General features: G+C 37.5%; 1 protein-coding gene across 1 annotated transcript in view; it reads right to left on the reverse strand.

The window, feature by feature from the left end:
• The window catches only part of Sec8 (exocyst complex component secretory 8), a 416,647-nt gene that overhangs the window by 298,868 nt on the left and 90,143 nt on the right, over window positions 1-27,636 (reverse strand). Inside the window, exon 7 of the mRNA XM_090385352.1 lies at window positions 19,423-19,499. Coding sequence (XP_090241478.1) covers window positions 19,423-19,499 — 77 coding nt within the window. The remainder of the gene's footprint in view (window positions 1-19,422; window positions 19,500-27,636) is intronic.

The raw sequence follows: 27,636 nt of genomic DNA on the forward strand, positions 1-27,636 counted from the left end.
ACTAATGTTATTAGTGGAGTCTCTCAGGGTTCGGTGTTGGGTCCATTATTGTTTTCTTTATTCATAAATGATATTGATGAGGGTATATCAAGCTTAATGTCGAAGTTTGCAGACGATACAAAGGTAGGCAGGGTTGTCAAGGACACTACTGACACTATGCTGCTGCAACAGGATCTGGAAAGGTTGAGCAGATGGGCTGAGAGGTGGCAAATGAAGTTTAACATTGACAAATGTAAAGTACTAGACATGGGAAACAGCAACCCCAGAGCAACGTATCAACTCTGTGGTACTACACTGACAGTGGTAGAGAATGAAAGGGACCTGGGGGTGGATGTGCAGGCAAATATGAAGTTCTCTGAGCAGTGCAGACAGGCTGCAAGAGTAGCTCATGGTGTATTGTCAATGATATATAGGAATTTTTCTAGCAGGGATAAGGAGGTGATTATTCCCTTGTATAAGGCAATGGTCAGGCCACACCTAGGGTACTGTATACAGGTCTGGAGGCCTCATTTCAAGAAGGACGTACAGCTGCTGGAACGAGTACAGAGAAGGGCAACAAAGGGGTGCTCTTACGAAGAAAGGCTTAAGTTTTGCAAATTACAGTGTCTGGAGACTAGGCACCAGTGAAGTGATCTGATAGAGGTGTATAAAGCCTTGAATGGTTTGAGCATGCTCAATGCTGATGGGATTCTTCCTCTCGCTCAGAATAATCACCTGAGAGGGCATAAATTCAAATTGAGGAAAGACAGATGTAGGATAGACGTGCGGAAATTTGCCTTTAGCCAGCGGGTGGTTGGTTGGTGGAACAGACTTCCATCCCTTGTCGTGGAAGTTGATAGCCTAAATAAGTTTAAAGCTCAGCTGGACAGATATTTTGAATGAACAGAGGGGTGAAGTGGAAGTGGTTTTTTTTTTTTTTTTTTTTTGGCTGATGCTGCATAAGCTTGCTTTCTTGCATCAAATGCCTCTACTAACTCTACTAATGCTAATGCTATCTAAATAATAAAGAATAAAATAAAAAAAAAAAACTGTTCTGCTTATACTTGAGTACAACCATATAGTCACAAGGATGTATAACTAATCATTTTGCCAAGAATACAATCGTTAATCATACATGGTGATAACGTGGACTCAACTCAAAAGTGTGCTAAAAGCACTCCAGTTGAACTACTCAACTGCATAAGACTACCATTTCTAATTACTGATTGCCTTCTGTCTGTAAAAAAGCTAAATGGTATATAAAATCAACCATGTTTCTGCTCTTGTTTCCCCCCATTCCTACTTGGTGGGGTAATAATTTATCAACAATATCACAGAACATTATACCTCAGTTTATCTTGCAACAAATAAAGCAAGCCTATCAAACTTTGATTGAAAACAAATCAAATAAGCAAAAAACAGGAAAATTATTGTGAAAAAGTACATCCCACAGTCACTCATTCTTAATCTAATCAGCTTTATTTTTTAATCCTTCATTAAAAAAGATAAAAGATAATCCTGCATGTTAAAGGCATTGGTTTATATTAAACCAATGCCTTTAACATGCAGAACTAATTTCTTTTAAATAATTTAATGGCTGCTTTTCTTGTTATCCATGAAATAATTATCAATAGTTTGCTTAATTAAATTTACTGAGTACCCATTACAGCTTAAGCTTTGCGTTATCAATTACAGTTGATCTTTATCACAGATGATCTTTATCACAGAATTCACTTACTTTGAAAATTAATGATTGAATTACACTTGATTACATTAACCTGGCAGTTTAATTTATATCTTGAATCAATCTTCCTCCTGTACACTTGTGTTACTAGTTTATTACTCAATTTCTTTAACTCAACATCTAAAAATGTTGGCATGATATCGGCCTCTTTTTCTACTTTATATTTATTAAATTGTATTTGTTATTCAACCAATTATTAAATAAGCTTAATTTTCTCTCCTTATGTTCCCAACCTTAAAAAAAAAAAAATTATATAACAGATCCATATTAACGCTCTCAAGGAAGTTGCAATAAATGCTGAATGCCATTAACCAAAACTTAAGCCAGAGTCCTGCATGCATATTTATTATTAAACTTTAAAAAATTCTCACATAACTAGTGTGCGCACACACTAACAGTGGACTAGGCCAGACTGGATGTTTATGAACATCAGGTTCACATTCTATTAGTCAAAAGAGGAGCTGGAAGACATCTGATTTTGACTGGGAATTGCAACACATTCTTAACATGATTATTTTTTAGAGGGCTAAAATTCTATATCAGCCACTTAAATCTATTTTGTGCTAGTATTAATTTGCTACTCACAATAATCATATTCACTAAGTGCAGGGTGGTCATAAAGTAACAGCATAAAATCATGTAAAAGTTTGATGCATACATATTAATACATGCACAAGAAAAGATAAAAGTTTAATTGCAGGAAAATTATATAATAAAAGTTTAATTCAAAGGAAAATGAAATATGCAAATAAGAAAGATGACAGTCAATATGATACAAATTAACTTGTACATGTAAACAGTCTGCTATAACCTGCACATAGGGAATGGAATATAGGCAACAGAACTGAGGGGTTAACAAAATGAGGTGCTCTCTGGAACAGAATTTCAGTTGTCCACTATTGATAATGGTAATAATGCTGGTACTACACTCAAATTCTACAGAACAGAAAAAATAATGAAGGAAAGTAAAGCTTTACTATAGACAAAACCAACTTTACTATAGACAAATTTTACTATAGTTGGTCTATAGTAAAATTTGTCTATAGTAAAGTTGGTTCATTACTTCTTTTTGGATTTGAATGTCCTTATATGATCCAAAGACAAAAAGAAGTAACGAACCAACTCAAATCATGACATATACGATGGGTTCCTCCCTTTACAGATTAAATAAAGAAAGTAAGAAACAAAATGAAGATTTGAATGTTGGCCCAGCCAACAGTCTAAACCAAACACAAATATACAAATAAACATTAAATCAAATTATAATAAACAGAATTAACATAAATAAATTCATTAACTCCACAACCAAATGACAAAAAAAATTAAAAAATAAAGAAAGCAAAGGGTGATCATTAACAAAAAAAAAAATAAAGAAAAATGGTACAGAAAAACTTAGAAGGCGGCAAAAGAAAGAGGAGGGAACAAAAAAAAAAAGGTGCAACAGACAGTGTTGCATCTATAAAAAGTAACTTTATTATAAGTGCATAAACATGGTTATGTCTTCAAGCCGATTATGAAAAAGAACCACTATTACCACAAACCAAGTAAATGCTACAAATAGGGTTAATTCTTATCAATACTGCTACCTGTATACCAAGATACTCTGATACCTCAGCTCATCTATCTAATTTCTAGATATTCAAGTTTGTTTAATGATACTTTAACTTTTCCGATTTTGGTATCATCAACAAACAAGCTTGTTATGCCTTCATCAATATTGTTAAATTATATTGAAAATAATAGGAGCACTAAACCCTGAGAGATTTGACTCCACTCATACCATTAATCTGAGAATAGCAGTGCCCATTAATAACTACTGTCTCCTGCTAGCCAATCATCCCTTTATCCACAGAAGCAGCAATTTGCCCCTTATGCCACACTGCTTCAATTTGTACTCCCCATTCATGTGGAACAGTATCAAAAACTATACTGAAATCTAAGTATACAATGTCAAAATTACTCTTTTGCATCCAGATCCTTTGCTACAACATCATAGTAGCTAGTTTGGTCTCCCCTTAACAAAACCATACTGTGACTGCTGCATAATTGCATTACTGACAATGTGATCCTGCATTACTTTTTAAATACTAACTCCATTATTTTTCCTGGAATAAAAGTCGTTTACACTCTATTTTGCCCTCTTTGTCAATAAGGGGGGACATTTTCACTTTTGCAATGTGTAGGGACTTTCCATGAAGCTTTTATTTACAATAATTTCTCTTTTGCTTTCCTCTCACTTAACTTGGTATACTTATGGTATCTCCATTCCTAAAAAATTCAGATGTGAATGCAGATGCAAAATATCTATTTGTCAGCAACCTGAACAGGATCATCAATAGCTGTGTCATTTATATCTATTGACACAATGTGGTTCATCCCTTTCCTTCAAGTGTTAACATGAGCAAAGAACTGTTTGCAGCTTTTCTTCTCATTCTTAGCCAAACACTTCTCAATCTGTTTTATCTACTCTAACCCCATTAGTCATTTGACTGCCGACTAGTTTATAATCACTATACATTTCTATGTCCCCGGATAATTTATAATGATTCTATGCATTTTTCATTCTTTGCCACTAGTCTTATCAGTTCACCTGTCATCCACTTAGATTTAACCTTGAACAGATAATCTCTTAGTTGGTATAAAAAGCTTAATTACTTCTTTAATTAATCTTTTAAATGCTTTTCATTTAGAATTTACAATGGGCCCCATAGAAAAGAATTTATGAACTGTCTCTAACACCACATTATTCACACTACTATAGGCAGTTGAAAATAGTATACATTTTCAGTGGTCAATGATGCTAATCAAAGAGAATTAACAATCAGGTGTTCGATAGACATGATTTTTATTTAAAATTTGTTTACTATAAGAATATCAGTGATATATCACCATATTTTTCTGTAGTAGTAAAAAACTACAGACGTAGTGTAAATGGCATAGATTTAATTGTATCTCATATTGTGACTACCTTCACAACTAAGTTACTATGTATTGCACTGCCTCGAATCAGTAATGCATCACCAATGGAGAAAACTGTTGTTACTTATTCTTGGAGAATACCACCACCCAGATGACACCGTTTCAAAGCTTGTTGGCCTACTGTCGGTGGGTGGTTAGGTACACCAGTGTTGCAATCATGCCAACCCAGTTGTGAAGTATAACTCCACAATATGAGAGATGCCAGTTGGTGAGCATAGTAATAATACTAAAAAGAATAAATGCACAAGGCATAATAGGCTACAGATTGGTAATTCACTATAAGAATATCAGTGATATATCATCATATTTTCCCGTAGTAGTAAAAAACGAGAGAAGTAGCATAAATGGCATCGTTTAACTGTATCTCATATTGTGACTACCTACACGAGTTACCATCTTTTTAGTATTTTTTTTTATTATTTTTTTTTTTTTTTTTTATGAAAACCACAAACATGAGAGGTGTTAGAACCTACAGTACTTAGCACAGTGCTTGCGTTGGAGGTTGAGAAGATGAAAGAAGATATTTGTTGACATTACACTTGAATTTCTGTAGACTGTAATTTTCAGGAAATACGTGTGAAGGAAGGTTGTTCCAGAAAACGGCAGTTGAATGAATAAAAGAAGATGAAAAGTTGGTTCTGTAAGTTTGAAGTTGACAGTAAATGGATGTTGGTTGGTGGCAGCATGTGTTCAGACTGTTTTGAAAGAGGGAGCGGGAATTATAACAATTCAGAAGAATAGTGCCCATGGAAGTATCTGTAGAAAAGGCATGCAGCAGAAACAGTACGATGACACAGAGAGTGGAGAGACTCTGTTAGAGAGGAGTCATTAATTAACCTAACTGCCTTCTTCTGAATGGAATCTAGAAGACTGAGAGAGGTTTTGGGGGCACCATCCCAGATGTCGAAACAATATTCCATGGTAGGGCAGATTTGTGATTTGTACAGAGTGAACAGCTGTTTGGAAGAAAAGTAAAACCGAGAGCGAAAGAGAAAACCAAGTTTTTTCGATGCAGAGGAAGCAATATTTGTAATGTGCTTGTGCCAAGAGAGATTAGAAGTCAGGGTAATCCTCAAAAGAGATATATTCATTCATTCCGATTTCTAAGCAATATATCATTTTGCTTAGAAATCGAAGTGTCACCAAAGATAAGCATAGGAGCAGAAGAATCCTTTTTGCAAGATACAAGACAAGACTGAGTTTTACTTTGCAAGATATAAGACATAACTGAGTTTTAGAAGGATTGAAATCAACAAGTTGTCTTTGCCCCACTGGAGACGGGCATTTAAGGAATTGGTAGCGGATATTCTAGAAATTGAAGCTAATTGAGGAGGGCAAGGTTTTTCAAAATGGAAAGCAATACAATGTGCTATCATTGGCAAAACTATGGATAGAATTTCCAGTCAATGGAAAAAGGTCATTAATATACAAGAGGAAAAGAGTGGGGGAAAGAACTGAACTTTGGGGAACACCAGCATTGGTGTAGAAGTTAGAAGACAGAGCCATTTACCATCACCCTCAATGAGTGATCAGAAAGAAAACTGGATAACCAATTACAAAAACCAGTTGGCAACCCATAAGAAGGAAACTTGTTTAGAAGACCTTTATGCTAAACACGATCGAAAGCCTTTGAGATGTCAAGAGCAACTGCTTGTGTATCACCAAAGGTTTTCATTGAATTTGTCCATATATGGGTAACATAAGCTAAAATATCACCAGTGGATCAATATTCTGACGGAATCCATACTGTCCGATCGTTGATCAGACAGAAGCTAGGTAGTTTAACAGTTGGCAGTTAATTGATTTCTCCATTACTTTAGAAAGAGTAGCAGTAATTGCAATGATATTTGTCATCCTTTTTAGGAACTGACTGGATATGAGCAAATTTCCAAGCAGAAGGAAAAACACCTTTGGAATAAGAAAGTGAAAAAAGGCGGCACAGATAGGAGTAAGTTTTTGAGAACAAGTGGAGAAATACCATCAGGACCTGGAGCTTTCTTAGCATCAAGATTCGTCAAAATCCTTCTGACATCCCTTTGACGGAAGACCACAGGGGGGCATTGAATGGAGCGTGTTGGGAATGGTGGGAGGTGATTTACCAAGATCACTAATACGAGTTGGAAGAAAAATGGGATGCTAGCAGATACATTTTATCCTTGGCTGAAGTGACAACGGAACCATCTGGTTTTGACAGAGGTGGGCAAAATTTGCAGCCAATAGCTTTGGCAAGAGACCAGAATGCTGGGCTACCATTAGGGCAAGAAGAAAGTTCTCTACTCTTAGCCTGTTTAAAATCTAGTTTGGACTGTTATGTTTGTTATTTGTTTTTTAGGAGCATTGGCAACTAAGACCATATTTCTACAGGGATATGCGGTGGTCATTCCCTCACCTTTCCGCATCCTCCGTATTGGTCATGAGCTCGAACCCCACTCTAATCAAGAAGCATGTCCTACGCACTGCTGCCCCTTTTGCCCACCTGGCTATGGAGGTGCCTAGTTTGGACTGATTAATGAACGCTTTACAAGTGTTGTGAGCTTTGGTGTAGGCAGAAAATGAAACTGAAGAACTGGAAACAAGCCAATTATGATATGCAACATTTTTCTCTTGAACAGCCTTAGCACATTTATTGGAAAACCAAGGTTTAGATAAGGGACGAGATTTTAAAGTGGAGTATGGGATAAAGGATTCCATTCCTGCAAGAAAAATTTAACTGACACGATCTGAGCAAACGTTGACATCCGAAGTTTTGAAACAGTAATCCGACCAAGCAAAAGCAGAAAAGAAATCTCGCACGCCATCCCATTTTGCAATCTTGTAATGCCAAACAATATGAGGTTGGGAATAGTCATGAGATAAGGGCTCCATTGGAGAAGAGACAATCAACAAGTTGTGATCTGAGGTACCTAAAGGACCACTCATTTCGACCGTGTACTTATAAGGGTCATTTGTGAGAAAAAGATCAAGCGTGTTGGCTGTATGGTTGGGATTGTCCAGTATTCTTGTAAGTAAATGAACAATCTGAGCAAGGTCATTAGAAATTGCAAAAGACTCAGCATCTCAACGAGTTGGGTTGGTGTGACTAGAAAACGGAGGCCAGCTGGAGTTGTGAAAATTAATCTCACTGCTAGGAAAGTTGGACTGGAGAAAGTCAAGTTGCAAAGAGAGAAAGTCAAAGAGCTCCAAGTGATTAGTGCAGTTGGGAGAATGGTAGAGACAACAGATGAATATGACACAATGAGGTAGAGAGATTTTAAACCAGAGAAGATCGAAAAGAGGAGATTCCAAATTACCAAGTCTCTGACAGTGAATATCGGAATGGACATATGCACAAATACCACCTTTGAGGCGAAAGGAATCATACAGCGAATAATTTGGGCATCTCAGATGAGCAGTAGTTGAATCAACCGATAACTGAGATTCTGTCAGAAAAAGTACATGTGGTTTGGCAGACTGAAAGTGGAAATGGACATCATTGAGATTAGAATTGAGACCACGTATATTTGTGAAATGAACTAGGAAGTGTTTGGGAGGTTTAGATCTTTTCGCAGATAAGCTTACTCTATAAGTTTGACAATTCATGGTGTATTCAATAGTAGGGAAAAGTGGGTGGGACATGCTGTATGAAGTAATGAAATTTTTGGATATGGCGTACACATGTCCTTGGGGTCCTTGAGGTTGTCACAGACATTCTCTCAGATATGCCAGACAAGCCGTACTTGCTACCTGGGAGTCTAAAACGCTGATGGAACTGATATTCGGGTGACACTCAAGTCAAGTGGACCAAATTTCGGCGAAGTCTGGACAGTCTGTGACAGCCAAATCCTCTGCTTGCACCTTCAGGATAGTGGGACTGTTAGTAATCGTGGGTATAACCTCCATACACAAGTACGTGGTGGGTGACCACCCAGGTGTGAACCAACGTAAGCAGGGGTGGAGGTGTGGGGCCCACACCACATGGAGGAACGCCGCCCCTCTATGTTACCAGGCATTACTAGGTGGTAGATGGCTCTCATCAACCGGTGAAATACCACCACTTTGCTTATTGGAGGCTTGAAGTGGTGGAACCCATGTTTAGTCTCTTGAGCTAAGTTCCAGTCAACCCTTCACTATCTCTTCCATCATGCAGTATGATTGATGACTTTTGATGTTATGATGAACGTCGTGGCAAGATCCAATATTCCTTACATTTCAAGGGTACAGCTCTAAAACGGTGTTTCCAGGCTGGCCACTAGTTAGAACACCAGACCGAAATTATTGGTAACTCTCTAGGAGGCTTCGGGATCAGCTAGTGTATAATCTTGTTACCTCTACTCTGCCAGATAGTGACTGGAGGGGATCCAAGTAGTGTGTATGCGGGGAGCATTGTCGAGGCCACGTTATGTCAAGGATCTGGGTATATTCTTACCACGTGTACGCCATATCCAAAAATTTCATTACTTCATACAGCATGTTCCCCCCCCCACTTTTTCATACTTTTGAATACCCCATGAATTGTCAAACTAATAAAGTAAGCTTATCTGCAAAACGATCTAAACCTCCCAAGCACTTCCTAATTCATTTTACAAATATACGTGGTCTCAATTCTAATCTCAATGATGTCCATTTCCACTTTCAGTCTGCCAAACCACATGTACTTTTTCTGACAGAATCTCAGTTATCGGTTGATTCAACTACTGCTCATCTCAGATGCCCAAATTATTCGCTGTATGATCCTTTTCGCCTCAAAGGTGGTACTTGTGCATATGTCCGTTCTGATATTCCCTGTCAGCGACTTAGCAATTTGGAATCTCCTCTCTTTGATCTTCTCTGGCTTAAAATCTCTCTACCTCATTGTATCAAATTCATCTGTTGTCTCTACCGTTCTCCCAATTCCACTAATCACTTGGAGCTCTTTGACTTCCTCTTTTTCAACTTCACTTTCTCCAGTCCAACTTTCCTAAGAGTGAGGTAATTTTCCTCGGTGATTTTAATGTTCACAACTCCAGCTGGCTTCCGTTTTCTAGTCACAACGACCCAGCTGGTCGAGATGCTGAGGCTTTTGCTGTTGTTGTTATTTGGTTTTTAGGAGCATTAGCAATAAGGTCATATTGCTCCGGGATATGCGGTGGTCATTTCCCTGACCTTTCCACATCCTCCTTATTTGGTGGGGACGGACTCGAACCCCGGTCTAATCAAGAAGCGTGTGCTACGCACTGCTGCTCCTTCCCACCTGGCTACGGAGGCGCCGAGGCTTTTGCAATTACTAATGATCTTGCACAGATTGTTCATTTACCTACAAGAATACCGGCCAATCCTAATCATACAGCCAATACGCTTGATCTTTTTCTCACAAACAACCCTTCTAAGTACACGGTCGAAGTGGGAGGCCCTTTAGGCACTTCAGATCACAACTTGGTGATTGTCTCTTCTCCAATGGAACCTTTATCTCATGGCTATTCCCAACCTCGTGTAGTTTGGCATTACAAGAAGGCAAAATGGGATGACCTGCGAGACTTCTTTTCCTTGGTCGGATTACCGTTTCAAAAGTTCTGATGTCAACATTTGCTCAGATCATGTCAGTGAAATTATTCTTGCAGGAATGGAATCCTTTATCCCACACTACACTTTAAAATCTTGTCCTTTATCTAAACCTTGGTTTTCCAATAAATGTGCTAAGGCTGTTCAAGAGAAGAATGTTGCATATCGTAATTGGCTTGTTTCTAATTCTTCAGTTTCATTTTCTGCCTACACCAAAGCTCGCAACAATTGTAAAGCAGTTATTAACCAGTCCAAACTAGAGTTTGAACAGGCTAAGAGTAGAAAACTTGCTTCTTGTCCTAATGGTAGCCGAGCATTCTGGTCTCTTGCCAAAGCTATTGGTCGCAACTTCTGCCCATCTCTGCTCCCACCTCTGTCCAAACCAGATGGTTCTGTTGTCACTTCAACCAAGGATAAACACCACACTACAACATGGAGTTGTAGTGTGGTGCTCACACTACAACTCCATGTAGTGTGGGCACCACACCTCGACCCCTGCTTATGGTGGTTCATACCTGGGTGGTCATCCAGTGTGATTGTGCATGGATGTTATACCCAGGATTACTAACAGTCCCATCATCGTGAAGGTGCAAGCAGAGGATTTGGCTGTCATAGACCGTCCGGACTTTGCCGAAATTGGATCTAATTGACTTGAATGTCACCCGAATATCAAGGTGACATTCGGGCATATCTGAGAGAATGTCTGTGACAACCTCAAGGACCAGATTACTATGCATACCAACTGGCTGTTGTTGTTGTTATTTGGTTTTTGGGAGCATTAGCAACTAAGGCCATATTGCTCCAGGGATATGCGGTGGTCATTCCCTGATCTTTCCGCATCCTCCGTATTTGGTGGTCATGGGCCCGAACCCAGTCTAATCAAAAAGCGTGTGCTATGCACTGCTGCTCCTCCGCACCTGGTTACGGAGGTGCCCACCAACTGGCATCTCTCATATTGTGACATTACACTTCACAACTAGGCCACCACCTCTGAACAGTGCCGTCTGGATGGTCGTTATATCACTGATATCCTTATAGCGAATTACCAATCCATAGCCTATTACACCTTGTGCATTTATTCTTTTCAGTATTAAAATTTGTTTATTAAATTTTATCTTTATCATTTTTAAATCTTATTTCAGTAATTAAGTAAATTTTATTTTAGTAATTTTGTGAAATTAATTTCTATAATATTTTGTAAATTTATTCCTTAACTTCCTAAAGTAGTTCTGCTAATTTAAATTCCTTCCAGTAACTTTGGGAACTTAATTTTAACTTCACTATTAGATAAAATTTTAGTGTGCAGTTTAATTTCTGTAATACAGTGTAAATGCTGATGGGATTCTGCCTTTTGCTCAGAATAATCACCTGAGAGGGCATAAATTCAAATTGAGGAAAGACAGATGTAGGATAGATGTGCGGAAATTTGCCTTTAGCCAGCAGGTGGTTGGTTGATGGAACAGACTTCCATCCCTTGTTGTGGAAGCTGATAGCCTAAATAAATTTAAGGCTCAGCTGGATAGGCATTTCGAACGAACGGAGGGGTAGAGTGGAAGTTTTTTTTTTTTCCTGGCTGATGCTGCATAAGCTTGCTTTCTTGCATCATATACCTCTACTAATGCTAATGCTAAAATCTAAGTTTGTAATCTTTCTTAAGTTCAAATATTACCATAATAATGATTGTTACAAAATCCACTTCTTACAAAATCCACTTCCAATGAAAAGTTCAAGGACATCGTGGCTCAGAGGAAATGGCTGCAGGTATTTGTGGTGCGAGTCATGAGTTTGTCGATTGTACAGTCTGAGAAATATACTCTAAGGTCAGTCTAACAGATAAACGAAGCACAACTGACGATTCTCTTCTTTGCACCTGATGTAAGGAGTGTACCAATCTCAAATCAGAACTTGGTGCATTATGAGAAGAATATGAGTGACTGAAGAAACAGGTGCTAACCTTTAAAAAAATGTAACAGGGAGCTCGTCGGGGACTTGAGAATATCATGACCTATGAAGTGATGTACCCAACATTCGTGTCCCAGAAAAGAATACTCAAGTAAATATTGCTCTGGCTGAAGGAGATTTAATTTTTTATCGGGGTCAGGGAAAGGATAACATTTTTTGTAATAAAGATAGATGGACCAGAACCAGGTTGTGCTGCCAGGAGCAAAAATTGATGATGTTACCAGACTGTCAGGTTTTAAGGGGGGGGGGGGGAATTGTTATTCATGTGGGACTAATGATATTAAACGAACATGACTGGACCACTTGTTAGATAAATATAAGACCATGCTGAAGAAATATCATGAATTAGGTCAGAATCTGTGTGTCTGCAATTCTGTATAAACACAATTGGAGTTGATTATACGCTGAAAGCCTTGTGGATTAACTCAAGACTAGATGGAATCTACATGGCTTTGGGGTGGGGGATGGTACTCATTTGAATGAAGGTAGTGCAAGTATTTTTGCCAGTATCATTGAGGATACCATAACAGTTCACGGAAGCTGCTAGTTAGGAGGGAGAAGTTTCACATTCATCTAATGATATGAGTCAAAGTAATGCTTGCAGTCACCTCAAAAATTCTTGTTTGTTTGCTGCAGCAACAGCTGATGTTGGTAAGATGTTCTGATGGTAGCAACATTTCAAAAGCTAGGGAAACAAGCCTAAATAACTTCAAGGGGTGTATCAGGGTAATAAACTATAGAAGAATAGTCAGTATTTAACTGTGTCTACAGTAATGTCAATAAAATAGCTGAATTTGAACTCCCCTTAGGAAAACTGATGCTGACATAGTAGAGCTAAGAGAAATGTGGTACCACATGAAAATTGGGAATGACGAGTTCCACTATGGTAGGTGGAATGTATTTAGGGAAGATAGAAGAAAGATAACTCAGAAATTACGTCTGCCAGCATAGAATCTGTGTGAGTGAGTTAGGTTGAAGCAAATGTAAGATGACAGTAGGAGTAATCTACAGACCAGAAGGCTGTGAAAAGTATGATGAGAGTCCCTATATGCAAATGGATAGTGGAAGCAACTGCAAATGTCTTACTGTGGGTGACTTCAATCTGCCCAAGACTGAAATAAGTGGAAACTCGCCACGGGGAAACATTTTTTTAAAATAAACTAAACGATTAGTATTTATACTAGCACATTAGAAAAAATACTGTACTAGGGGTGAGAACATTCTTCACCTGATCATTATTCATGAACCAGATGACATCACAGGGCTTAAAGTACAGGAACCATTGACAGGTAGTGATCACACAGTTGTTAGTTGGAAAATGAAGAAAGATGTTGCAGAAGGCAAAAGCATAGGTTTTAATTTTAGAAGAGGAGCTATACCAGTTTAAGGCACTATATAGCAGCTATTAATTGGGCCGATTGCAGAGGGAGGGCAAATATATACAAAATACCTTTAAAGCAAAAATCAGAGAAGCCATGAACACATATACACCATTAAGAAAATATTGCACAAGAAGGATGCGGAAATGGATGGAGCTGGCCAGTCTAATACAGAAGAAAAGGATAGCATGAGAAAGTTACAGAGCAATGAAAAGTACTGAAACCTACAACAGCTACATATTGATCTGTAACAGTACAACAAATAAGATTAGGGAGGTGTAGGCTGAGCATGACACCGTGCTGAATAAGAGATAACAGAATGAAGACAAGCAATTTTTCATGTATGTGAATGCCAAGAAGAAAAAACAAATCAGATAGGACCCTCGTGTACCACATGTAGGAAAGCCTTAGATATCCAGCTGATGCTGGTGACGAATTGAATAACTACTTTTCATCGATCTTTGCTGACGAAAGCCCCTTCATGCCAAGAAGAGGCTGTGCAAGTGAGGCTTAGTCATGCAAAATTAGTGATTGCGAAATTGCAGATAACTGTTTATTAGAAAAACTTTCAAGCATAAAGGCATTTAAGGGTCAGAGTTGATGGCATATACCCAGTAATTTTGAGGGAGATGGCCAGAGAGTGTGTACTGAACCACTGAAGTTAATTATGAGGATATCTTTGCACTCTGGAGATATTCCTTTGAATTGGAGAAGTGCCAACATACCACCAATACATAAGACAGTTCTAAGAGTGAAGTCTAACTACAAAGCAGTTATTCTGGCTTCAGTAGTAGAGAAAGTAGTAGAAGCAATGATTAAGAGTGCAATCGAGAGACATTTAGAAAGAAATGGCATTGTGAAGATAAAAAAAAAACATGATTTTATTTAGAGAAATCATGTTTAACTAACTAACCTAGTAAGCTATTTTAAATAGTTTCTCATGAGAGGAACAATTTCTACATACAGTAGTACCCTATTAAGAAGTTTTACAAGGGAGTGAAGGTTTAGAACTTCTTACTAGGGAAAACATCTTAGAAAGGAAAATGACTTAAGGGTATGAAATATTAACTACACAAATAAAAATGATAAGATACACATATGTTAGAGATGATTTTAAAGTACTATTTCAGAATTTATAAATATTTTACTCTGCCTATGTGAAACATTTTTAAACTGAGGATTTCTAATTAACATTCTGTTCATTAAACTTATTACCAAGTTGAAAGGATGAACTCCAAAGGAGTTCATCCTTCTAACTATAATCTTTCAAATTAGAAAAATATAACATAATTAGTATAATCAGTATAATTAATAATTTTATTATACTCAATCAGTATAATATAATATGAGTATAATTAATACTTAATATTTGTAGCATTCGAATAGGAGGGTCAAATAATTAATGACAATATGGTAGATACACAAAAATAGAGTTATTCTTTATAGAATTACCAAAAATACTAATGGTAATCTACTGAAATAAATAAAGTATTATAAATTCAACTTTCAACATATATTAAAAGTTCACAATTACAATGACACGGCAACAATCCACTAAGTAGTTAAGAACTGCTCTGAACCATCAGAATTTAACAGTAAATGCTTCACACGGTAAAGACACTATCCAATTATGGTTATCGATGAAAACAATTGCAATATGTCACTTCCATTATATTAATGTTTACATTAAAAGGGTTTTAGAGCTGAAAGCCTCAGACCACACAAAATTCACTAATCGAACAAGTTAGTGCACAGCATCATTTTACTTCGCAGTAAATCACCATAATAGGTAAAATGGCATCGTTTTTGTTACATCTCATATTGTGAATGCCTCCACAATGAGTTACCCCCTATTATTGCACTACCTTGAATAAGCAACTCTTCGCCAGTGAAGAAAACTAATGTTCCTTATTCTTGGTGGATACCACCACCCAGGGATGGTGGCCACTGAGAATAAGTAGCATTAGTCTTCTCCACTGGAGAAGCATTGCTTATGTGAGATAGTGCAATATCAGGGCAATTCGTTGTGAGCACATTCGCAATATGAGATGGAACAAAAATGATGCCATTTCACGTATTTCCGTGATTTACTAAGAACTAAAATAATGCTATGCACCAACCTGTTTGTGGCATTAGAGGAAAATTGCTGCTATGGATAAAGGGATGGTTGAGTGGTAATCAATGGACACTGCTCATCGTGGACTGATGTTATTAGTGGAGTCCCTCAGGGTTCAGTGTTGTGTCCATATAAATGATATTGATGATGGTATATCAGGCTTCACTGACAGTGAAGTACTACACCAAAGTGGTAGAGAATGAAAAGGACCTGGGAGTGATGGTGCAGGCAGATATGAAGTTTTCTGAGAAGTGCAGACGGTCTGCAAGAGTAGCTCATGGTGTCTTGTCAATGATATACAGGAATTTTTCTAGCAGGGATAAGAAGGTGATCATCCCCTTGTATAAGGCAATAGTCAGGACACACCTTGAGTACTGTATACAGGTCTGGAGGCCTCATTTTAAGAAGGATATAGAGAAGATGGAAGGAGTACAGAGAAGGGCAACAAGATCAGTGAATGGAACGAAGGGTTGCTCTTACAAAGAAAGGCTTAAGTTTTGCAGATTACAGTGTCTGGAGACTAGGCACCTGTGAGGTGATCTGATTGAGGTGTATAAAGCCTTGAATGGTTTGAGCATGCTCAATGCTGATGGGATTGTTGCTCTTGCTCAGAATAATCACCTGAGAGGGCATAAATTCAAATTGAGGAAAGACAGTTGTAGGATAGATGTGCGGAAGTTTGCATTTAGCCAGCGGGTAGTTGGTTGGTGGAACAGACTTCCATCTTTTGTTGTGGAAGTTGATAGCCTAAATAAATTTTAGGCTGAGCTGGACAGGTATTTGGAACGAACGGAGGGATGAAATGGGAGCGGTTTTTTTTTTTTGTTTTTTTTTTTTTTTTTTGGCTGATGCTGCATAAGCTTGCTTTCTTGCATCATATGCCTCTACTAATGCTAATGACCAAAATGTATTGTTTAATTTTTTTTAATATAAAAATAAAAAACTGCTATATTTAAAAAAACATTAAGTGGGAAAATGTCATTATAATAATACACTGTGTATTCTTTATCACATACTTTTCATGTGGAAAACCTTTTTATCCAGGAAACATCTTACGCAGGTAAATAATACATTACAATATGTGAAGTTCAAATTGGGTATTAAGAAACTAAACTTTGTATAGGGGATAATTTCTTATGTGGGAATTTCTTATCCGAGTTCTACTATAGTTTATTTGGATTTTAGCAAGGCATTTGACTCAGTCTCATGAGTGGTTACTGTGTAAGCTGGAACATTAGCATTAGTTGAGGCATAAGATACAAGAAAGCAAGCTTATGCAGCATCAACCAAAAAAAACCTCCCATTTCACCCATCCATTCACTTAAAATGCCTCTCCAGCTCAGTCTTAAATTTATTTAAGCTATCAACTTCCACAACAAGAGATGGAAGTCTGTTCCACCAATCAATTACCCGCTGGCTAAATGCAAATTTTTCTACACATCTATTCTACGACTGTCTTTCCACAATTTAAATCTATGTCCCCCTCAGGTACTTAATCTGAGCAAGAGGATGAATCCCATCAGCATTGAGCTCGCTCACCCCATTCAATGCCTTATACACCTCAATCAGATCACCATGCATGTGCCTAGTCTCCAGGCACTGCAATTTGCAGAACTTAAGCCTTTCTTGGTAAGAGCACCCCCTTTGTTCCCTCACCAATCTGGCCGTTCTTTGTACTCGTTCTAGCAACTCTACACCCTTTCTAAAATGACGCTTCCAGACCTGTATACGGTACTCAAGGTGTGGCCTGACCACTGCCTTGTACAATGGGATAATCACCTCCTTGTCCCTGCTAGCAAAATTCCTATATATCATTGACAAGACTCCGTGACCTGCTCTGGCAGCCCATCTGCACTACTCAGTGAACTTCATATCTGACTGCACAATTATCCCCCCCCTCCAGGTCTTTTTCACTCTCCACTTCCCAGAGTGTAGTACCACACAGTTGGCACATTTCTCTTGGGTTACTGCTATCAATATGCAGTACTTTGAATTTTGGGATTACATGTTGGGATTACAGGAAAGATTCTAAGATGGATTGCTGGGTGGTTGCAGGGCAGAAGGCATAGGATCATGATCAATGGATAGGCAACACATTGATGTAGCATCAGAAGTGGGCACCCCCCAAGGCTCGGTTTTGGACCGCTGTTGTTTCTGATTTTTATGCACTACATTGATGGAGGGATAAAGGGTGTGATGTCAAAATTTTCAGACAACAAAGATTGAAAATGTCATTAATGGCCATTTCCAAGTAGCACCCCTTCAAAATGATGCTTCAAGAATGATCAGAAAAGTGGCAGCTATGTTTTAATGCAAGAAAATGCAAGGTCTTACACTTGGAGATATAGCAAGCCAAAATAAATTATACACTTGTTATATATACTGTATTTTTAAAATAAAAATTCAAAACTGTAACGGGTTTATTTTGTCCCACACTTTAGTGTCAATAAATTGACAGTCTAAAAGAGCTTAATATAAGTCTGAAAATTTGTATGTCATTTCATCGTATTATAGGCAAATTAAAACAGGCTATAATTTATAAGCAAAAACAAGAGGGATACAGTGCTATTGGAGTGATTGATATGACATATACTGGACTCCACGAGTCTAGATGATCCAATCAGAAAAGTGCTGTTCATATTAGATGGTCAATGATTGCACCGGGAAGATATTACATCACACCCAAAACCATCATTTGGTTCTGAAGTGCCTAAACATCAGTGTATGAGGACAACAATTTGTCAACAGTACTTTGGCTGTTCATTTTACCTCTGTGAAAAGGATTAATTATGCTGTTAATTCACCTTTAAAAATATCTACTATCAAGAAGCACCGTTAGTAGGCAACTGGTAGAGACAAAATTGATTATCAGTTGTGCACTATGTCAACTCTCAATCACTACATCTCACTGTGTACAATACTTATATGATGCAGAGAGCGAGAGAGAGAGAGATAAAGCTAGCTATAATGAAGAATGGTGATATTTTCTTTAGTAATGTGTCAAAGTTCTGTCCGGGAAGCTGACAAAAAAAATCTAGGTGTGTGGAGTGCTCTAGCAAAAGGGTTGTTCCTGCCTGTATACTCAACAAAGGAATACGAATTAAACATCAATAATCATGATGGTACAGGGTGCTAAGTCTTATGATACTCATTCACCCAGGTTTCTAGTCTGATTTCTGTTTAAGGTAGCCTCATAGGTCAATGTTATATAGCATAAATCTGCTTCATTGTAGATTTATTTCAAATAATCTGTACTTCTGCCACTTCAACAATTGATAATACCCAGTTTCACACTGCTAATATTTGACAGACATTTTTTTGCAATGTCAACATGCTTCCTTGGCCTACAAGATCCCCTGATGTCTCCTATTCAGGATGTGTGGAACATGATATGATGATAAATTAGACCATGTTCAACCAGTCCAAGATATTTTAAATATTAACTATTGCTACTCTGAAATTTCTAAATTCATCACTCTTTAAGCTCAATACATATTTTCTCCAATAATATTTAAATGATGCAAAGTAAATACAAACTCTGATTTTTAATCTTCAGTTTATTTATACAAAAAACATTATGAAAAATGCATCAATTCAAAATTCATTTAAAAGCATTTTTTGCATTAATATTTTTTTTATATATATTTTCATACGTTCATTTATGGAAATGTGAAAATAAAAATTTGTACTAAATAAAAATTGTTTCATTATTCTAACTTTTAATTCCAAAAATTATATAGCTTTACCTCTTTTCTAGTAATCAGTTTTTCTTTCATATCTTTTAAAGCACCTACACCTTCCAAATTACCTTCAAGGAGAGAGACTGTGCAAGAAAAAAATATTTGATTAATGTCATATTTATATTCAGCACACTGGATTTAAGTAAGGAAATACTAAAATCAGTTGCTCTCATTATTAGTGAACATTAAATAATTAAATACAACAAACTTAAAAGGCATGAATTCCAAAGCCTTCATACTTTCGCAAAAAATGATGAGTACTTGCAACCAAATTGACGATAACTTCAAAACATATTCAAGCTCTAAAGCCCACTAACGGTAAAAGTCCCACAAATGACTTAATACGTTTGAATGCATTGTTATCTTTAATGAACATTTAAACCTTTTGATATAATTATGGATAAGTATAAAGTTTCATCTCAAAATCAATGAATTAGTGGATGGATGTTGAGTGGATACACAGTAAGAGTAGCAGAAACAGAATTTGCAATGACCAAAATATTTTTATTTTATTATGATAACTTGAAAATCACAGAAATGATTTAAAAGGATTTATCTATAACTTTTGGAAAAGGTGGTAACTAGCTTTTATAATACACATTAGAATTTAAGAACTAGTCTGGTCAAGATCAAAGTGCAAACTTTATTTTATACCCAGTGGAGCAGGAAATGAGTGATTTTAAAATCCAGCTATCTGGGTACTGGTGGTGAAGAAGGTTGTGTCACTTAACATAGTGGCGGCTTGTGACTCTGATGAATGGGGGTGCTGCTTCTTAAAGTTACATTAAATTACCTTGGTTATAAGATATGTAGATAGATGGTAATAATAATAATAAAAATAAGTAGGTTAAAATTACTACAAAACATTAACTGGACACTTACCATTAACAGACTTGGGTAATCTCGAAATTTTATTTAAAAATAAAATCCATTCTTCGCTTTTTATTTGTTGAAAATAGATTAATAACTTTTTCATTCATGTTTGGTGCACTGTTCAAATCGGCACTGCTCGCTCCACAGTTCTTTTGACTCGTTTTATCACATCTAAAATTGCATATTGGGAACCTGTCAACTTAGCATTGGCTCAACCACAGGAACCTAAATGTGAACTGCGTAGCACACAGTTCCACCTACGGTTAAACTTCAAAGTTGAAAAGATCTTGTGTTTTTATCCGTTTATTATTGAAATGATTATTAGAAATAGAGGATGAGTGTACTATATGCGGGATCTGTTAATAAAAATATTTATTGTGTTGCATTGTTCTTCACAAAATTTCATATAACTCCGTTAACTGTATATTTAGATTTAAAAAGCTGGGGGTATTGCAGTTCCACAGTCCCTACCAAAAAGCCGCCCCTGCTGACATACCCTTGCCCACTTCATCATCATCAGCCATTTTCAATCCACTGCAGGATGAAGGCCTCTCCAGCAACTTTCCAGTTCCTTTTGCTTTGTGCAATGGCCATCCATTTACTACCCACAAACTCATGAATTTCATCTGTCCATCTCCATCGTTGTCTTCCAGGTTTTCTTCTAGCTCCTCTTGGGTACCATTCTATTATTTCCTTAGTCCGTCTGTCATCATGTCTTCGAGCTGTGTCCTGCAAAAGACCATTTTAGTTCTTTAGTTTGATAAGAATGTCCTTTACTTGAGTTTGCTGCCTAATCCATGTGTTTCTCTAATCTAACTCTTATCTAACAGTCTGATTCCCAATATTATAATTCACTACATTCTTCGCTGTGTCAGTCTCAGCTTCTCTTCCATTCTTTTCGTGAGAGCCCAAGTTTCACTTCCAAAAGTCATGATGGAGAGTATACATTGGTTCATTATTTTATGTTTCAGACAAATTGGGATATTGCTGCTCAGTTTGTGACTATATTTCCTGAATGCTATCCATCCAAAATTTATTCTTCTCTTGACCTCCAACCATTTATCATTATTGCAGCCAATGACTTGTCCCAGATAAGTATACAACTCCACCTTTTCAATTACTGCTCCTTCAATCATTATATCCCTTTCTGTGGCATCCTTGTCCATCATTACTTTTGTTTTAGCCATATTCATCTTTAATCCAAAATCCTTACTAAATCTGCATAACTGACTATGATTTTCCTCTAATTCTTTGAGATTGTGGCTTATGAAAACAATGTCATCTGCATATCGTAAATGGTTTAGGTACTCTCCATTCACATTGACTACTTTCTGCAACCAGTCTGAAAGCTTCCTCAAGGGCAGCTGTAAACAACTTTGGAGATACTGTGTCTCCTTGTTGAACTCTGGAAAGGTTGAGCAGATGGGCTGAGAGGTGGCAAATGAAGTTTAACATTGACAAATGTAAAGTACTACACATGGGAAACAGCAACCCCAGAGCAACGTATCAACTCTGTGGTACTACACTGACAGTGGTAGAGAATGAAAGGGACTTGGGGGTGATTGTGCAGGCAGATATGAAGTTCTCTGAGCAGTGCAGACGGGCGGCAAGAGTAGCTCATGGAGTATTGTCAATGATATACAGGAATTTTTCCAGCAGGGATAAGGAGGTGATTATTCCATTGTATAAGGCAATGGTCAGGCCACACCTAGAGTACTGTATACAGGTCTGGAGGCCTCATTTCAAGAAGGATGTAGAGCTGCTGGAACGAGTACAGAGAAGGGCAACAAGATTAGTGAATGGAACAAAGGAGTGCTCTTACGAAGAAAGGCTTAAGTTTTGCAAATTACAGTGTCTGGAGACTAGGCACCAGCGAGGTGATCTGATAGAGGTGTATAAAGCCTTGAATGGTTTAAGCATGCTCAATGCTGATGGGATTCTTCCTCTAGCTCAGAAAAGTCACCTGAGAGGGCATAAATTCAAATTGAGAAAAGACAGATGTAGGATAGACGTGCGGAAATTTGCCTTTAGCCAGCGGGTGGTTGGTTGGTGGAACAGACTGCCATCCCTTGTGGTGGAGGTTGATAGCCTAAATAAGTTTAAGGCTCAGCTGGACAGGTATTTTGAACGAACAGAGGGGTGAAGTGGTAGTGGGTTTTTTTTTTTTTTTTTTTTTGGCTGATGCTGCATAAGCTTGCTTTCTTGCATCAAATGCCTCTACTAATGCTAATGCTAACTCCTTTCTCAATTTTAAATTTGCTACTGTCTTTGTCTAGTCTAATAAAGGAGGTAGCGTTCTTATATATTTTCTTCAAAATCATAATATATGATGTATCTATGCCTTGTCTTTCCAGTGCCCGAAACTTTGCCTTATGCTGTATGGAGTCATATGCCTTTTCATAATCCACAAATGCCAAGCATAATAGTGTTTTATATTTGTTTGCTTTCTCCATTAGCTGTGATATTACATGAAGGTGATCCATAGTTGAGAATCCTGTCCTAAAGCCAGCTTGCTCTTTCGGTTGATTCTCATCAAGTATTCTTTCTAATCTGTTAGTAATGACCCTTGTAAATGTGGGATAACAAGCTAATTGGTCTATAATTTCCAATTTCTGATTTATCTCCTTTCTTATGCAGCAAAACTATGATTGCATTATTCCACTCCTTAAGCATCACACCTTTTCTAATGCATTTTGTGAAGTCTTGCCAGTTTTTGTGTCATGTCTCTTCCTCCCAATTTTAACAACTGTACAGTAACTTCATCTTCCCCTGAGGCTTTCTGATTCTTCATTTCTTCAATGCATGTTCTACCTCATCAGGAAGGATATCGGGTATGTTGTATTTGTTACTAATTTGCGATTCATTTTCCCCACTGCTGGCATCATTCCCTTGCTCCTTGTATAATTCTCTATAGTAGTCTTCTGCTATTTGAATTATACCTTCTTTGCTATTTATAAGTACACCATCGCTATTCTTCAGTTTCATTTATCTTTCTGTATTACTGCTCATGGCTGCTGATTTAAGTCCTTTGTTTTTCCTTAATGCTTGTTCTACTTTTCTTGTGTTAAATCTTATGTCCTCTCGGAGTCTCTTTCAAATAGCACTGCATAACTCAGTATACTCAATTTTCTCCTTGTCAGTGTTTATCTTGCCCTTCATTTGCCGTCTTCGGTTCATCATGACAAGTGTTTCTTGACTAATTTTTTCTTCTTTGAATTTCTTTTTACTTATAGGTTTCTTGGGCTTTATCACTTTCAGAAAGTTGTAATATTCCTCGTTGATATATTTGTCCTGAGCAGTCTACAGAAGCTTAAACTTGTTCTTAAGTTCCAGTACATACTGCTTTTTTCTCCTCTTCTGTTATCTCAAAGACCTTCATATTATTTACTCGAGTCAGTTTTTTCCTTTCTTTTCTTACATCTTCATCAAGTGTGCATCTTACCATTCTGGATTAACTTCCTACATTTTCCTTGTTCAAGGCCGGTAACATCATTCACGACATATCTTCTGCTAGTGAGGATGAAGTCTATTTCATTAGCTGTTAATTCATTTTGGCTCTTCCATGTCCACTTTCTCTTCACCCTTTTCTTGAAAAAAACGGTTCAATACTAACAATCCTCGAGATTCTGCAAATTCCACAAGTCTTTCGCCTCTTTCATTTCTTTCACCAATTCCAAAATTTCCTATACTTCTCCTTTCTGCACTGTTTTGTCTCTTTTCAAACTTAGCACTGAAATCCCCCATAATGATAGTGTAGTGGGTTTTCTGCTCGTCTAGAAGACTCAATTTCTGTGTACATTTCTTCAACCTATTCATTAGCATTAGCATTAGTAGAGGCATTTGATGCAAGAAAGCAAGCTTATGCAGCATCAGCCAAAAAAAAATAATAATAAATAAAAAAAATAAATAAATAAATAATAACCACTTCCACTTCACCCCTCTGTTCGTTCGAAATACTTGTCAAGCTGGGCCTTAAACTTATTTAGGCTATCAACTTCCACGACAAGGGATGGAAGTCTATTCCACCAACCAACCACCCGCTGGCTAAAGGCAAATTTCCTCACGTCTATCCTACATCTGTCTTTCCTCAATTTGAATTTATGCCCTCTCAGGTGATTATTCTGAGCAAGAGGAAGAATCCCATCAGCATTGAGCATGCTCAAACCATTCAAGGCTTTATACACCTCTATCAGATCACCTCGCCGGTGCCTAGTCTCCAGACACTGTAATTTGCAAAACTTAAGCCTTTCTTCGTAAGAGCACCCCTTTGTTCCATTCACTAATCTTGTTGCCCTTCTCTGTACTCGTTCCAGCATCTCTACATCCTTCTTGAAATGAGGCCTCCAGACCTGTACACAGTACTCGAGGTGTGGTCTGACCATTGCCTTATACAAGGGAATAATCACCTCCTTATCCCTGCTAGAAAAATTCCTATATGTCATCGACAATACACCATGAGCTACTCTTGCAGCCCGTCTGCACTGCTCAGAAAACTTCATATCTACCTGCACAACCACCCCCAGGTCCCTTTCATTCTCTACCACAGATCAACATCGAGCCATGATGATTCATCATGGCTCGATGTTGGTGCATAAATCATTATAACCTTTAGCTTGTACCTCTTAGAAATCCTGAATAGTAGTCTTCACACCCTTGGTGATGTACTTTTAAATTCCAAAACGTTGTTTTGTTATATCTTTATGGACCAGGAAGCCAACTCCACCTTCTCTCCTTTCACTGTTTCCATTGGTGTATAACAGATTTCCACTTGATAAACTTAAGTGATTAATTTCTTTTTCTTGTTTCAGCCAAACCGATGATATTCCAATTCACATTTTCTAATTCCTTTCTACACTTCATACTATTTAGTAACCATGGAACAGCAGGGTGGTGCTAAACCTGCTTTTGCCATCAATGCATTTTACAAAAATAATAACAGACTACCAGATGACAGTTAACCACAAATCACCAGACTTACTGCTTGTTGATTTTGTAATAGTAATAGTATTTGTATATAGTGCAAGAGAGCTAGAGGCTTTTGCTGCAATAGAAAAAAAAAAAAAATCAACCAAGTAGACAAGAAAACACAAATTATATGCTTCCCTCCTCACACAGGAAGTAACCAGTTGACCTTCGAATTTATTCAAACTGTCAGCCTCAACTATCTGCCTCAACTTTAGCATTAGTAAAGGCATATGATGCAAGAAAGCAAGATTATACAGCAACAACTGAAAAAAAAAAAACCTTCCCATTTCACCCATCCATTTGCTCCAAAACTCTTTACTGTCGTTAACAAACCTGCCAACCTTTGTATCATCTGAAAACTTGGACATTAAGCCTGATATACCTTCATTAGTATCATTGATGAATACAGAAAACAACAATGGGCCCAACACTTAACGCTGGGGGGCTCCACTAATAACATTAGTTCACGAAGAGCAGTGTCCATTGATTACCACTCTGTCTTCTACAGCTCAACTATCCTTTTATCCATTGTAGCAACTTGCCCTTAATGCCATACTTCTCCAATTTGTACAGTTGTCTTCCATGCGCAACAGTACCAAAAGCTTTCCTGAAATCCAAGTATATGATATCAAAATTATTTTTTTCATCCAGTTCCTTTGTGCCCACATTATAGTATCCAATCAAATTGGTCAGACATCTTAATTTTGAACTATCTTGAATGATTAAATGTACTTAGTGTGCAATTCAACAGGAGTTAACCCGTATTTATTTTCTAATGAAAATGAATTATATGTTTGCCATGGTATTGTTTACTAAACTGTGTGCACCAAGCTGTAACTCAATTCTGAAAGACAATTCTCTTCTCCTATAGTGCTGATCTACTGCCCTGCTATTCCACAAGCAGAGAAAGAAAAGTATCCTAGTGAAACCACCTTGAAAACCCAGAAGGAACATCAGCATCTAAAGTGTCAACAGACATCTCCAATTTATATTGGTCATATCTGATCCTCTATAACACATGCTTCATATTTCTGTGGTCTTTTTTTAATATGAACAGAATACAACAAGAATCGAACAGTGTATTTTCCCACTGTTAAACCCAGCTTTCATTTAAACTGTGTATGAAAAGATGCCCTACTCTGAATAGTGACTAATACAAATTTCTTCACAAAGACCAATCAAATCAAAACAATATCACAGGAATTTTTCAAGAATGTAAAAATGTGTATAAGTGACGTGCCTTTTTCTGTATATGGAAGTTTTGCAGTTGATATCCAATAGATTCCACTCTCTTAAACAATATGTTAGGAGCTCTGCAATGGATTGGGTTAGACCCAAGTATCTTACTGAATCCAATTCTTACTGATTAGAGAAATGTGACACTTTACTTGAACAGACTTCTGAGGGGCACTCCCAAATAATAAGTTCACCCGATTCATCCAATACGGAAGGTGTATTTAGCATTGGCAGCTCTTTACTATGTACCACCAAGAGATAGTATGTTAGAAGGCATGCATGCATACACACAGGTTTTCCATCTCTAGATCTTTTAAACAGAAATATCCACAGCAGAAGCAGTCACCATGATGGTTTGTAGACTCTCTCCACATAGATATAGCCATAGCTACCAACTTTTAACTTTGGATAAGCTGCAGATTGGGTAACTGTAAGCAGAAAGACAACATATGCAAAAGGCTAAAACAGGCAAGAAGCAGTGGCTCTTTCACAAAAAATATGAAGGAAGCAGGAATTTTTTTAAAGATCATACTGCACAACAAATTAAATTTCACTGACAACATACACATATCATATTAAAATACAGCCACTATTTTATTTACAAGCACAGCAAACCTTCAAACATTAGCATGCCCAGGATTTTTCTGCCTGCAAATTACTCTGTAGATTGTCTGTTACACATCAACTGATTAGGAATTCTTCAAGATACTGTTATAGACACTGTTCAGCAATCCCCTAAGATTGCTGAACAGCTACACATATTCTTTAACAACCATACCAAACCAACCATCAGACATCCCTGACTCCTCCCTGAACCCTCTCATGTTGGTGGACATGGCAGTATGATAATTTCACCACTCGGCAAACCTTGACCTTTTCAGAAATCTAGTTCATTTTTGTTTATAACAATGGCCCTGCTGTTAGGTTGTTGTTGTTGTTATTTCATTTTAGGAGCATTAGCAACTAAGGCCATGTTGCTCCGGGGATATGTGGTGGTCATTCCCTGACCTTTCCGCATCCTCCGTATTTGGTGGTCACGGGCTCGAACCCCGGTCTAATCAAGAAGCGTGTGCTACGCACTGCCACTCCTGCCCACCTGGATACGGAGGTGCCCCTGCTATTAGGAAATTTTCTTGGCTTTGAAAA

The sequence above is a fragment of the Mastigoproctus giganteus genome, chromosome 11, assembly GCF_048544385.1.
Source record: "Mastigoproctus giganteus isolate SK-2022 chromosome 11, ASM4854438v1, whole genome shotgun sequence".
Taxonomy (NCBI): domain Eukaryota; kingdom Metazoa; phylum Arthropoda; class Arachnida; order Uropygi; family Thelyphonidae; genus Mastigoproctus; species Mastigoproctus giganteus.